A 14,626-nucleotide genomic window follows, 5' to 3' on the forward strand; every position below is an offset into this window, starting at 1 on the left:
GAGTAGCTGGGATCACAGGCACCCACCACCGCGCCCGGCTAATTTTTGTATTTTCTAGTAGAGATGGGGTTTCACCATCTTGGCTAGGCTGGTCTCGGACTCCTGACCTCATGAACCACCCGCCTCGGCCTCCCAAAGTGCTGGGATTACAGGCATGAGTCACCGCGCCCGGCTGGAAGTCAGCTTTTACATAGTGGTCAGGTGAGGGATTGGGAATTAAGTGCTTTTGCAAAATAAAGTTCATTGTAAAAGATTCTAAGCGAACAATCCCTAACCCTTAAAATGTACCAGGCACTGCTCCGGCTGCTGTGGATGTGGGAACTCGTCTCTCTCGGGGGCCAGCGCTATCACCGCCGGGCTCCAGCCTGTCTCCCAACCACCAACCTGTGCTTCTCTTTGTACCCCTCAAAAGTGCCTTCAGAGGGTTTAGATTGAGGTACGGGGCAGGGCAGGCCTGAAGCACAACTGACGGCTCCGTTGAGAGCAGGCCCGCAGCTTCGGCTCCGCAGAGGGCGCCCCACTATACCCCACCGCACTCCTCTACACCCCAATCCTTGCCCAGGCCCCGCCCTCTTCCCAGGCCCCGCCCCTGCCTGGACCCTGTCCCCGCCCTGCCCGGCCGAGACCCCGCCTCTCTCTGGCCTGCGCCCCGCCCAGGAGGCAGGTTGCTCGCCGCGGCCGGGGGCGGAGCGCCGCCTGCTCAGCTCCACCCCATAGTCCAGCCTCGCCGACTCCGCCTCTTTTGACACCACGCCTGCGCAAACGGTCATCCCCGCGACCACGCCACCGCCTTGCGCGTGCGCGCGTCCCGGCGCTCCCGTCAGGCAGTGCGAGGCGCGCGGGTTACGGAGGGCGGTGGCGGCGGTTTCCTGTGAGAAGCTAGCGGAGCTTCCTCAGGTGACTGACGCGGGCCTGGGTTCTGGGCGCCGGGGTGTGGGACTGGAGTAGTGGCCGCGATCCCCGACTGCACCCCGCTGCCTCTTCTTTTCTTGAGCTTCTGGGGACTCCTTCCAGGTGCTCCGGCAGCTGCCCGGGCATCACGGCCCGGTCGGCGGGACGAGGAGCTGGGGCGGGGGCTGCGCAGGGCCGGTCCCCCCGCGTCTGCAGCTCGGTGTCGACGGCGATTCGGTGGGCTTCTGCGTTCGTTCTGTTAGCGTGCTTAGGTGTCACAGCTGGGTGACTCTCGGAAGGAAGGTTTTGCCGCTGGCGCGTCAGGTGTATCGCAGCCTCGGGGCCGCGGATCCCTGGGCCTGACGCCGCCTCGGGTTCGCGCGGCCCCGGCGTCGCGGCTGCCTCAGCGCTGGCTGAAGGCCGGCCCGAAGCGCCCTTAATTGTGGCCGCGCGCTTCCCTGCTGCTCCTGCTGTTCTCCGCGCCGCGGTAGTGGACTCTGGAGGTAGAGCCTTGCCCGACGAGTCGTTGAGGTAAATAGTTGATTCTTCAGAAGATGTGCCATACTTATTTGCGTTTTCTTACGTACGGAGGGCAGGGAAGAGAGGCTGCCTAGCCTCCTGGTGACTTGGGTTTGTTTGGATCCATTTATTTTGAATTACAAACAAACGTTGCTCTATAAAGAGTAATGCATTTTAAACCATTTTATCTTTGGAAAAAACGATAAAGTGGATCCAAATAGATCCACTTTGTTGTTAATTAATTTTCGTTACTTTTGGGGTTTTCTGAGAACTAGCCTAATTGTTTCTCTTTATCATCATCAAACATTGCAGCTACGACTGCCTGCCAGTTATCCTGCTCTCGGATATCATGTGGTATTTGTCTGTGTCTTCTTTTTAAAAACACTGTCGTCATATTTGTGGTCTAATACTTGTTTTCTTCCCCCCCAGGAGGAATCATTATAGATTCTAAAAATAGATTTTCCCTTCTCTGTGGACTTGGTATAAAACGTAGTTTTTTTCTATTTGGATTTATTTTCTAAAAATCAACACCGTAAACCCGTATCAGATACAACAAAATTGGGGTAGTTAAACCATGAGTTGTGGAAATGAGTTTGTGGAAACATTAAAAAAAATTGGTTTTCCCAAAGCTGATAATCTTAATGGAGAAGACTTTGACTGGTTGTTTGAGGGCATTGAAGATGAATCGTTTCTGAAGTGGTTTTGTGGGAATGTGAATGAACAGAACGTGTTGTCTGAAAGAGAATTGGAAGCTTTTAGCGTTCTTCAGAAATCAGGCAAGCCCATCCTAGAAGGGGCGGGACTGGATGAAGCTCTTAAAACGTGTAAAACTTCTGATTTGAAGACACCTAGACTGGATGACAAAGAGCTGGAGAAATTAGAGGATGAGGTTCAAACTCTACTGAAATTAAAGAACCTAAAAATTCAGCGGCGTAATAAATGTCAATTGATGGCTTCAGTAACTAGCCACAAATCTCTGAGGTTAAATGCTAAAGAAGAATCAGCCACTAAAAAGCTGAAGCAGAGTCAAGGAATTCTAAATGCAATGAATACTAAGATCAGTAATGAACTTCAGGCTCTTACTGATGAAGTTACACAATTGATGATGTTCTTCAGACATTCTAATTTAGGTCAAGGGACAAATCCACTGGTATTTTTATCGCAATTTTCCTTGGAAAAATACCTAAGTCAGGAAGAGCAAAGCACAGCAGCATTAACTTTGTATACCAAAAAACAGTTCTTTCAGGGTATACATGAAGTAGTTGAAAGTTCAAATGAAGACAATTTTCAGCTTTTAGATATACAGACACCATCTATTTGTGATAATCAAGAAATCCTTGAGGAGAGACGACTAGAGATGGCTAGACTGCAGCTGGCGTACATTTGTGCTCAACATCAATTAATTCACTTGAAAGCAAGTAATTCAAGCATGAAGTCAAGTATAAAATGGGCAGAGGAGACTCTTCATAGCCTAACCAGCAAGGTAAGCATAAGAAATGAGATTGGATTCACATTGTAATTATTGTTAGGAATAGAGGATATAATATTGCTATTGAAGTACTTTAGAATGGGGCATCTAATAAGAGATTACATTTTATTTTCTCATTGTTCAGTGTTTGTTTGTGATCTGTGTCAGTGTTTCATACAAATAGATTCGTACGTTAATGGAGGGCAGCAATAGTAATTATCTCAACCACATTATCTAGTTTATTTTAAACAAACGTGCTTTAATTTGCATTCTGAATTTTAAATTTGTGTACTGCAGATACAGACTGGACTGAAATTTTCTTTTTAGGATGTGGCCAGAAACTAATTGCTTTATTTTGGGTATTCTGCCTCATTTGCTCCAACCAGAGCATAGTGCTAATGAAGTCAGAGGTCCAGGTTCAGTAGACTGAAACTGATTTCTTTTTGAGAATATATGGATAGATGTATTGCAGATGTCTGTCTGCACTCTTGGAGAGCTTGCTTTCTGGGTAATATAACTGCTAGATACTTGAGTAAAAAATGTAACATTTCTGAATCTGAATATCAGCACCAGGTTAGTTTCTATAGCTGGCAAAAAACTGGAATAATATAGGAAATCCAATGGTTATGTAGAAGTGCTAAAATCAACTGGCTGACTAGGACCTATTGAGGTAATTTTAACTTAAGAAAAACTAGTAACATACACTTGGATTCAGTGAATAGTGTGCTATTAATAATGATTTTGATTGAGTAAAACAAGTATAATAAGATCTCTATTTTGGTAGCCATTACTATATATATGGTAGTAATAGCAGTAAAATTTAGTAATTCATATCCTTAATTTAGTCCACATTTTTCCCTTTTAAACTGTAATTTTGGTTTATATGAATATTAAATTAGTTTTCATTCATTGAGCTTATTATCTGGTCACCTAAAGTGGAAAGTGAAAATAATCTTAAGATGATTTCAAATTTAGGCATACAGTTTGAAATGTGATTGCTTTTCTTTGTATAGGCTGTGGACAAAGAAAATTTAGATGCTAAAATTTCTAGCTTGACCAGTGAGATTATGAAACTTGAAGAACAGATCACTCAAATAAAAGACAGAAGTTTACCTGCTGTGGTAAGAGAGAATGCCCAGTTATTGAATATGCCAGTGGTAAAGGGAGATTTTGATCTGCAGATTGCTAAACAAGATTATTACACAGCAAGACAAGAGTTAGTTTTAAATCAATTAATAAAACAAAAGGCATCATTTGAACTTCTACAGTTATCGTATGAAATTGAATTAAGAAAGCATTGGGACATATATCGTGAACTTGAAAATTTGGTTCAAGAACTTAGTCAAAGTAACATGATGCTCTACAAGCAATTAGAAATATTAACAGATCCATCAGTTTCTCAGCAGATAAATCCAAGGAATACCATTGATACTAAGGATTATTCTACTCATAGGTATGTATGCTTTATTGTTTCCTTAGTAAATTTTTCCTTTTGTTTTTGCAAAATACTAGAGAGAGTTTGAGCTAAAATTTTGGAAGTTTTTAACAATTCTTTGCATTTCACTTTTGATCTTTCTATTTTTTTTCCATTTTCATATGCCTTTTTTCATTTTTAGTTTTTTTGCTGCCTATTCCATTTATGTTAGATCTGAAAATAGCTACTTTGTAGCTTAAGTGGATGAGGTGGAGGAATGAATGGGTTTTATTCCCCTTTAGACATTATTATTTATATACCTTATTTTAGATTTGGGGCAAGAAGTTTGAATACAGCTCAGCATGGTAGGTATTGCTGGGCAGGGGATTGACTGCATTTGGAGAAGGTAGCAGTAGAGAGGGGAGAAGACTTCATTTCTGTGTGTAGTCAGGAGAATCATTGAGAATGAATGCTAGCTCCCAAGCTTCATCTGGATGTCTGAGCAATTGATGGCAGAGGGATACTGAAAATTGGAGGGCTGAAGTAGTCTTAAGACCTCAAAAATCTGGCTCCTACTCCTCATTTTTCTCCAGGACTAGGGTAAGAGCATCTAATCTTTTTGTTTTCTTATTAATAAAATGAGGGGCCTGGATAGGGTTGCCTCATTGCACAATTTCAGGGGGTACCACTGACATCATGATCTATGTGAATGATACCCCTGAAATTGTGTAGTTACATCTGTAAGAATGTAATTGGCAGCTTTGGGATTGAACCAGTTTTAGAAAGTCTGTTACAACTTGATTAAAAAAATAACTTTTTAAAAAATTCTGAGCAAAAGTTTACTATTATAGCTATTTATGTAACTATTTACATTTTACATTGTTTAAAATTTACATTTATTTTTATATTTTACATTGTTTACAATTTTAGTTTTTCTCTTTTAATCCCACCACAATCCAGTAATACAGGTAGGTTAAGATGTGGAGTAGTTAAGATGTGGAAATAAGTCTCAGAGATGTGGAAATATGCCCTAGGTTTCACGTAACAGAAAACTCAGACCTAGACCTAGGTCTTCTGTTTCAAATTCGTTGCTTGCTTGCTTGCTTGTTTTTTCCTTCCTTCCTTCCTTCCTTTCCTTCCTTTCCCTCCTTTCCCTTCCTTTCCCTTCCTTTCCCTTCCTTGCTCTCTCTTTCTCCCCTTCCTTCCTTCCTTCCCTTCCTTCCCTTCCTTCCCTTACCTTTCTTTCTTTTAAGACAAGGTCTCACTCTCTTGTCTAGGTGGGAGTGCAGTGATGTGATGATAGCTCACTGCAGCCTCCAGCTTCTGGGCTCAAGTGATCCTCCTGCCTCAACTTCCTGAGTAGTTAGGACTACAGGCACATGCCGCCATGCCTGGCTAATTAAAAAAAAAAATTATTTTTGTAGACATGAGACTTCAATATGTTGCCAAGTCTGGTCTTGAACTCCTGGGCTCAAGTAACCCTCCCACAGTGCTGGGATTACAGGCATGAGCCATAGCCTGTTGTTTCTACTACATCATCGTTACATTCTGTGAGACAAGTGTTTTCTTGGGAGGTATCTCTGAATTGCACTTTGAAGTAGGTTAGTGGCAGTTAAGAAGAATTTTATATCTAAAACTTGGATGGTGGGGAAACTGGGATTCAGTAATAGACTGCTTATCTAATGTAGTAGTTAGAATATATATTTCTGTACTGAGATGGCGTTACAGTTAGAATGGTTTCAGTTGCTTGATTTTTGCAGGCGCACAAATTATTATTATTATTATTATTATTATTATTATTTCTGTTTTTGGAGACGGCGTCTCACTCTGTTGCCCAGGCTGGAGTGCAGTGGCGCGATCTTGGTTCACTGCAACCTCTGCCTCCTGGGTTCAAGCAATCCTCCTGCCTCAGCCTGCTGAGTAGCTGGGACTATAGGTGCATGCTGCCATGCCTGGCTAACATTTTTTTGTATTTTAGTAGAGATGGGGTTTTACCATGTTGCCCAGGCTGGTCTTGAACTCCTGAGCTCAGCCAGTCTGCCCACCTTGGCCTCCCAAAGTGCTAGGATTACAGGCGTGAGCCACTGTACCCGGCCAATATTTTTATAAGTTGTTACTTAGCTATCTCCACAAATGCCCCAATACAGTGGATTATAATTTTGAAAATGATGCTGACTTGATAATTTTTCCCTATAATTTTAATTTTTACATTTTAGGCTTTACCAACTTTTAGAGGGAGAGAATAAGAAAAAAGAATTGTTTCTAACTCATGGAAACCTTGAAGAAGTGGCTGAGAAATTGAAACAGAATGTTTCTTTAGTACAAGATCAGTTGGCAGTATCTGCTCAAGAACATTCTTTCTTTCTGTCCAAACGGAATAAGGATGTGGACATGCTTTGTGATGCTTTGTATCAAGGAGGAAATCAGCTTTTGCTTAGTGATCAGGTGGGTATTTGCCATAGTAGTTAAAAATGCTTTTTTAAAAAATGCTTGTTTTAAAAGATATTAAAGAAAATGTTAACATGAGGAAAATATTACCCCAATTCCATTGCCTTAATATAAAATATATTTCTATGTCTCCTAATTTTTGTTCACATATAAATATGTATTTCAGATAGTTTTGATGAGTGTGCACAGAAATTTTAAAATGTATACAATTTTTCAGACACAAAAGGATATGTAATGTTTATATTAGTGTTAAAAAATAAAACTGCCTCTGTATTTTTTTCACTCATCTTAGCAAACACAGGATTGCCTTTATATCTTTAAAATCCTCTGTGTACACTTACTGGTACATGCTCCTCCTAACATAATTCCTCTCTCATCTTCAAAGAGTAACTACCATGCTTAATTTTGTTCATCATTTTCTTGCTTTTTTTTTTTTTTTTTTTTTTTGAGACGGAGTCTCGCTCTGTCGCCCGGGCTGGAGTGCAGTGGCCGGATCTCCGCTCACTGCAAGCTCCGCCTCCCAGGTTTACGCCATTCTCCTGCCTCAGCCTCCCGAGTAGCTGGGACTACAGGCGCCCGCCACCTCGCCCGGCTAGTTTTTTTGTATTTTTTTTAGTAGAGACGGGGTTTCACTGTGTTAGCCAGGATGGTCTCGATCTCCTGACCTCGTGATCCGCCCGTCTCGGCCTCCCAAAATGCTGGGATTACAGGCTTGAGCCACCGCGCCCGGCCCATTTTCTTGCTTTTATGTATAGTTTTATTATACACACACATACACACACATATATATATATATATTCTTAGACTTAATTTTTTTTTTTTTTTTTTTTTTGAGACGGAGTCTCGCTCTGCCGCCCGGGCTGGAGTGCAGTGGCCGGATCTCAGCTCACTGCAAGCTCCGCCTCCCGGGTTTATGCCATTCTCCTGCCTCAGCCTCCCGAGTAGCTGGGACTACAGGCGCCCACCACCTCGCCCGGCTAGTTTTTTGTATTTTTTAGTAGAGACGGGGTTTCACCGTGTTAGCCAGGATGGTCTCGATCTCCCGACCTCGTGATCCGCCCGTCTCGGCCTCCCAAAGTGCTGGGATTACAGGCTTGAGCCACCGCGCCCGGCCTCTCTTAGACTTAATTTTATGTGTTTTTGAACTTTATATGCTGTTACACTGGTGTTGGTATACCGAAGGTATGTATATTGAAGGTATGTATCCTTCAGTGACTTGCTTGCTTTTTCAATGGCTTAACGTGTTTTTGAGACTCACTCATATGTAAAGCTATAGTTCATTCATAGTGTTCTCTTTTGTGTAGTTAGTATTCCATTGTGTGATATTCCACAATGAAATTATCTGTTAGATTGACAGACATTTAGGTTATTTACAGTTTTTATTACTATAGATCTTACTCCTATGATAGTCTTGTATGTCTCATAGCTGCACAATTCCAGTTTCTCCACATCTTTGCCAACACTTATTTCCTGTGGTTTTTAAAATAGTAGCCATCCTGATGGGTGTGAAGTGGTATCTGTGATTTGTTTTTTGAAAGGTCTCCCGTTACTGATTTTTGTCTTCTTGATTTATTGAGAATTGTATACAAATTTCCACTGTGATGGTGGATTCGAAAATGTCTCCACGTAGGCCAGGCGCAGTGGCTCACACCTATAATCCCAGTACTTTGGGAAGCTGAGGCGGGTGGATCACAAGGTCAGGAGTTCAAGACCAGTCTGGCCAGGATGGTGAAACCCCATCTCTACTAAAAATACAAAAATTAGCTGGGCGTGGTGGCGGACAACTGTAATCCCAGCTACTTGGGAGGCTGACGCAGGAGAATCGCTTGAACCCGGGAGGCAAAGGTTGCAGTGAGCCGAGATCGTGCCTCTGCACTGCTTCGTGGGTGACAGAGCAAGACTCGGTCTCAAAAAAGAAGAAAATTTCTCCGTGTAGTTGTATATCATTTTTTCCTCTATGTATTTTGAGTCTGTTTTATAAGTTATATCTAGGTTTAAAATCACAGTGAATATTCTGATCGTTTTAAATTGCAGTGAATTAAAGCATTTAGCATTACATAATGACTATTCCTGTGATGCTTTTTGTCTTAATATTCTTTTGTCTAATATTAATATTCCTGTGTCATTTTTCTTTTTCTTAGTAATTGTAAGGCATATAGTTTTCTTTACACTTTTCCATTAAGTTTTTATTATTAGTTAAGTCCTAATTCACGGACCCAGGGTAGGGATCATCATGTACCTAGGTCCCCCTCTACCACCCTGGGAGAAGGATGGAGAACAGAGGAAAGGTGGGGTGGAGCCAGTTCAGATTTTCCCAGGAAGCGTGCCTTTGTCCCAGGTCAAGACCAAGGATATAGGGCAGAGGGACTTCTTTTTTTTTTTTTTTTGAGACGGAGTCTAGCTCTGTTGCCCAGGCTGGAGTGCAGTGGCCGGATCTCAGCTCACTGCAAGCCCCGCCTCCCGGGTTCATGCCATTCTCCTGCCTCAGCCTCCCGAGTAGCTGGGACTACAAGCGCCTGCCACCTCGCCCGGCTAATTTTTTTTGTATTTTAGTAGAGACGGGGTTTCACCGTGTCAGCCAGGATGGTCTCGATCTCCTGAACTCGTGATCTGCCCATCTCGGCCTCCCAAAGTGCTGGGATTACAGGCTTGAGCCACCGCGCCCGGCCGGGGCAGAGGGACTTCTACACATGCCAGTACCATTTGCACACAGAGACATCACCCCCTTTAGCAGTCATTGCCTTCTTGGAGTGGTAGAAGTCCAGGTAGTTCTGCCAGCAGTTCATGTTCTGGTTCTAGTTGACAAAGTGGCTGTCAAATGGGACAGTCCTGTAGTTCTTAATTTTGACCTTCATGTCTTTTGCCGTGGTGCTAACTTCTAAAGACCCTCAGCAAAGACCATAGTTTTGTTTTTACTTAGCATGATGAAATAAACATTTTTACTCTCTAAAGTTTTCTTAACTTTTAATGTTAACTATACTGTCTTGATTTAATTACTATGCCATTAATTTTGTAGCTGGTTATTGTTATTGGGCATTTTGATAGTCTTCATTTTTTTCTTTTATTTGCTCTTGAACAATATCATGTATATCTTTGTGTATATAGCTTTTTGTTGTTGGATACTTCCATCTGGATAAATTCTTAGAAATAGGATCGTTGGGGTTTTTTGTGCCGGGGTGGTATATACACTTTTTTTGCCTTTGATACTGCCAGATTGCCTTTTAAAGGAGTTTATAATGCTACCAGCACTATTTAAGCGTCCACTAGACACCATTGATCATTTGGCACACCATCATTTTATGAATTGCTAAAAAAAACCTCTTAGTTAAAGCGACACAATGTTTTCTTATTAAGAATTTTTGTTTTTCATACTTAGTAGAAACGATCTTTTACCTACCTATGTGTCGGTAGACATAGATTTTTATCATACCACTCTTGGACATATGTTAAAAGGAAAAAAAATAAGTCAATTTAAATGGTTAGGGTAGTTCTAAAGCATCACATTTCAATGTTCAATTCTTCTAAGTTATTTTTGGACTCAGAGTTGTCTGTAATTTTCCACACTGTATATCAAGAATGTTGATGAGAAAGTATTTCTTAAGAGTACCTGGCCAGAAACAGTCATGTGATGTTCTTGATTAAGATGCATCTTCATTTCAGATATGTTAAAATGTGAAAAAAAAAATGCATCCAAGAATCACTAAAATATGGTAATTTCACTCTAATCTTATCAGTAGGTATCATTAGCATTTTTCCCTAGCTCAATGTGATGTAAAATGCTGTATCAATTTTAACTTGTGTTTCTATTATTAATGAAGCTGAACTTCAGTCTCTGTAGCAATATTTTAGCAACTGTATGATCTTTAGTATTTAATTGAAGGTAAAGATGAGATTGTTGTTTCTCAGTATATTCTAGTTTATCAAGTTTGTCTTAGAGGAGATCACTAAATGTAGATAAAATGTTGAAATTACTTGATTTTCAAAAATATGTATTTTAAGAAGTACTGCTCTGTGAATTGGCATTTATGACAGGTCTTAGGTAGTCATTCTTGAACTTGTACATTAGAATCATCAGGGAGCATATCAAAATGCAGGTTCCTAGCTCTGTACAGAGATTAAGTAATTTAATCTAGTAGGGGGTACAGGAATCTGTATTCATAACAAGTACCTCAGATAATTATGCTTGTGGACCATGCCTAGAAGCTGTAGAAAATTGAGGGTAGTTAGAGCAACAGATTTTTCTGAGAACCTCTTTGGTGATACTGGCTAAAATTTGTAAGTAGAGTGCTTGATTAGAAAGCTATGAAAACTTGTTAATCTAGTTTAAATGCTAGACACTAAGGATTTTGAATTTATAATAATAAATGTGAAGGGTCGGCATGTCTAGATTCTTGAGCAGGAAAATTACATGATTAGTCAGCATAATTTTTGTGGAATGTCATGTAATTCCATTTGGTAAGATAATAAGAAAAAATGAAAAATGGAGATTTGTGTTGAGATAATTCTCTTTTATTGGTCTTCATTTCAACTTTCTCTGTACTTTCTGTCTAGAATAAACAGAGAATAAGCTAAAACAAGGTTTGACTAATTAAGCAGAATATAAGCTCCATGAGGGAGATTTTATTCATTCTTGTATCAGTAATCTCTAAAACAGTACTTGGCACAATAGTATTTGTTGAATATATGAATGCACAGAACAGCGTACATATCAAGTACTCTTCAGGAAGAGTTTCCTTTGAATCAGTTAAAATTACCTATCAGAAACTGTTGCAATTAATCTTACTAAGAATTTATATTAAACCTATTATGGATTTTAAATTGAGGCTTATTTATTGCTAAAATTGTGGGAAGTTATTAAGTCATTTAAAGTCTTTCCATGTAAATTATACTTTAATTTTATAATTGGTGTTAGGAAAAAAGTGTTTGAATTTTTATTTTTATTTTCCTTTTTTTAGGAGTTAACAGAGCAGTTTCATCAAGTTGAATCTCAACTGAATAAGCTAAATCATCTCCTCACTGATATTCTTGCTGATGTGAAGACAAAAAGAAAAACTTTGGCAAATAATAAATTACATCAAATGGAAAGAGAATTATATGTATATTTTTTAAAAGATGAAGATTATCTGAAAGATATTGTGGAGAATTTAGAAACTCAATCAAAGATTAAGGCTGTTAGTCTTGAAGATTGAAAATTACTGGAAACCGAATCTTTATTACATGTGCTCTTTTATTTATTAGGAGGAGACTGTATATAATAAACACTACTAAATTTTTAAAATTTGAGGTCAATGGGACATTTCATTTGATGAATTCAAGTATTAATTTGGCTTTTTTCTCATGTGGTACATTCAGAGTACCAGTGCTTTTTATGACTTGAGCATGTTAGTGGTACTTAGTCCTGGTAATTTTTTACTTACTGGGAAAAAGCATTATTACATAATGCAAATATTTTTAAATATAGTTATCTCTCTCCTTTACTTTCTTTTTAGAAATAGAAATTTTCTGCTGTTAAATTTTTTTTTTTTTTTTTTTTTTGAGATGGAGTCTCACTCTGTCTCCAGGCTGGAATGCAGTGGCACGATCTTGGCTCACTGCAACCTCCACCTCCCAGGTTCAAGCAGTTCTCCTGCCTCAGCCTCCCGGGTAGCTGGGACTACAGGCGTGCACTGCCACGCCTAGCTAATTTTTTGTATTTTTAGTAGAAATGGGGTTTCACCATGTTGGCCAGGATGGTCTCCATCTACTGACCTCATGATCCCCTCTCCTCGGCCTCTCAAAGTGCTGGAATTACAAGCGTGAGCCACCACGCTCAGCCGCTATTAAATATTTTAAAATGTATAGAACTTCTAGTCAGCATTTTTAAATCTATAGACCTTAATATGTGAAATAGCCAGGTCCCCTCGTGTTTGATTGTCAGATAAAATTTTGCTGCTTAAATTGTATTACTCCATAATTCCCTGCTATGGACCTTTAGACTGTTTTAATGTCCCTACTTGTACCACAGAGTATTAGGACTTCCTTGGCCATCATTCATTTTAGAGTCTGAATTCTGGGGACTCAAAGTTTTCTACAAGACAGCTCAGCAGTGCTTTGACTTTAATGTGACTTACACATCATAAATGACTTTCAAATGAAATTTGAATTTCAAAATTCTGTAAAAGTGGTTGTTCAAAAGATGTATGATACTATTTTAATCAGTTTAAGAGCAAAAATGTTTAATTATATTTAATAATGGTATTTGGGCAACCAGAAAATAAGGGTTGGTCTAAAATAATTTGAAGTAGCTCATCTGTTACTACATCAGATGCTTCTTGAGTGCCTAATTTATACGTGGCCTATGACAAATACCTTGTGAGCTTTGTAGGAATACCTTTAAGAATATTCCTCACCTGTTTGTAATATGGAGTGCCAATCTAAAAACTACATGTTTTGGGTGGTCTTTGTGGAATTTTTTAGCTATAACCATCAGAAAACAGGCATACCTGGATGACAGATGAACCCTCTTGATTTTTGAAACCCATCGAACAAAAATATTTTCCAGTTATTGTGTTTGTTATTTAAAATGTTATGTAAACCTTAATTTTGTAGCAATAAATTTTGTTTGCAATTTTGCTATCAGCTCCATATCACCTGAGCAACATTTTTGTTGTATATATTTTTTTGTATTCTGTCTTGGGATAGAGAGTTTACTTAAAATTTTTCTTTTCTCCAATAATGTGGAAAATATGTCATCTGGTTTCCTGGTTTATGGTAGCAAATTCTCTTTAAATTAGTGTCAGATACTTAGATGTGTGGCCAGACGCTTGATTTATTTAATTTGTTAATTAATTTTTTGAGACAGAGTCTAACTCTGTCACCCAGGCTGGAGTTGAGTGGAACGATCTCAGCTCACTGCAACCTCTGCCTCCCAGGTTCAAGTGATTCTCCTGCTTCAGCCTCCTGAGTAGATGGGATTGTAGGTGTACACCACTGCACCTGGCTAATGTTTGTATTTTCAGTAGAGACGGGGTTTCACCATGTTGGTCAGGCTGGTCTCAAACTCCTGACCTCAAGTGATCTACCCGCCTTGGCCTTCCAGAATGCTGGCATTACAGGTGTAAGCCACCATGCCCCTGCCCAGATGCTTGATTTATACTGTCCCCACCCAAACTTTCGCTTGCTCAGGCCAGGGGACCAGCAGGACTGATCAAGGCAGGGATAGTAGTTGTGTGTCTGCCATAATTACTGAAGTTAGTTATAATCATTGTGTTACTAGATATGTTTATTTGAAGATTTATTTTGTTTTGTTTTTATTTTTTGAGACGGAGTTTCACTCTTGTTGCCCAGGCTGGAGTACAGTGGCGTGATCTCAGCTCACTGCAGCCTCCGCCTCCTGGGTTCAAGTGGTTCTCCTGCCTCAGGCCTCCTGAGTAGCTGGGATTACAGGTGCCACCATGCCTGGTTAATTTTTCGTATTTTTAGTAGAGATGGGATTTCATCATGTTGGCCAAGTTGATCTTGAACTCCTGGCCTCAGGTGATCCATCTGCCTCGGCCTACCAAAGTGCAGGGATTACAGGCGTGAGCCTATTTGGAGATTTAATATCATTTTTCAAACCTCAGGAAGTATTTGAGTAGATCGCTTGCTTCTAAATTGGTTACCTAGAAAATAAGTTCTTTATCTATTTACTATGATACCTGGATTGAGCCTCTAGCTATTTTGCTTTTTTCTTTCTATCCGTATTATTGGATGATTGATTCCTATTTTCTATGGTTATGAATATAGACATTTTAAATGAAAGTCTTGGTATATAAATTTTTCAAAATAATTGTATTTCCTGTTTTAAAGTCTTAGAATTAATATATGGGATTTATCTTATGTTAATCTTACATTTAGGATTTTGTGAA

The 14,626-nt window shown here is 39.8% G+C and overlaps 1 protein-coding gene across 2 annotated transcripts; it reads left to right on the forward strand.

Moving 5' to 3' along the window:
• The first annotated feature begins 809 nt into the window (after window positions 1-809).
• Window positions 810-14,620, forward strand: LOC105483847 (HAUS augmin like complex subunit 3). 2 transcript variants are annotated; one of them, XM_011744862.2, is made up of 5 exons: window positions 810-897; window positions 1,840-2,893; window positions 3,892-4,331; window positions 6,509-6,737; window positions 11,696-14,620. In XM_011744862.2, the coding sequence occupies exons 2-5, from the start codon at window positions 1,985-1,987 to the stop codon at window positions 11,927-11,929; spliced, it is 1,812 nt and encodes a 603-aa protein (XP_011743164.2). In that variant the 5' UTR covers window positions 810-897; window positions 1,840-1,984; the 3' UTR covers window positions 11,930-14,620. The 2 variants fall into 2 exon arrangements, with proteins under 2 accessions (XP_011743164.2, XP_011743165.2); XM_011744863.2 differs by having other exon boundaries at window positions 892-1,422.
• The last annotated feature ends 6 nt before the right edge of the window (window positions 14,621-14,626 follow it).

The sequence above is a fragment of the Macaca nemestrina genome, chromosome 3, assembly GCF_043159975.1.
Source record: "Macaca nemestrina isolate mMacNem1 chromosome 3, mMacNem.hap1, whole genome shotgun sequence".
In the NCBI taxonomy this organism is placed as follows: Eukaryota; Metazoa; Chordata; class Mammalia; order Primates; family Cercopithecidae; genus Macaca; species Macaca nemestrina.

Excerpts from the sequence above, each read along its gene's own strand:
- LOC105483847 (XM_011744862.2), top strand. The coding sequence starts at position 1,985 with ATGAGTTGTGGAAATGAGTTTGTGGAAACATTAAAAAAAATTGGTTTT. Across the intron at positions 2,894-3,891 it reads TTCATAGCCTAACCAGCAAG|GCTGTGGACAAAGAAAATTT; the intron begins GTAAGCATAAGA and ends TTCTTTGTATAG. Across the intron at positions 4,332-6,508 it reads AAGGATTATTCTACTCATAG|GCTTTACCAACTTTTAGAGG; the intron begins GTATGTATGCTT and ends TTTACATTTTAG.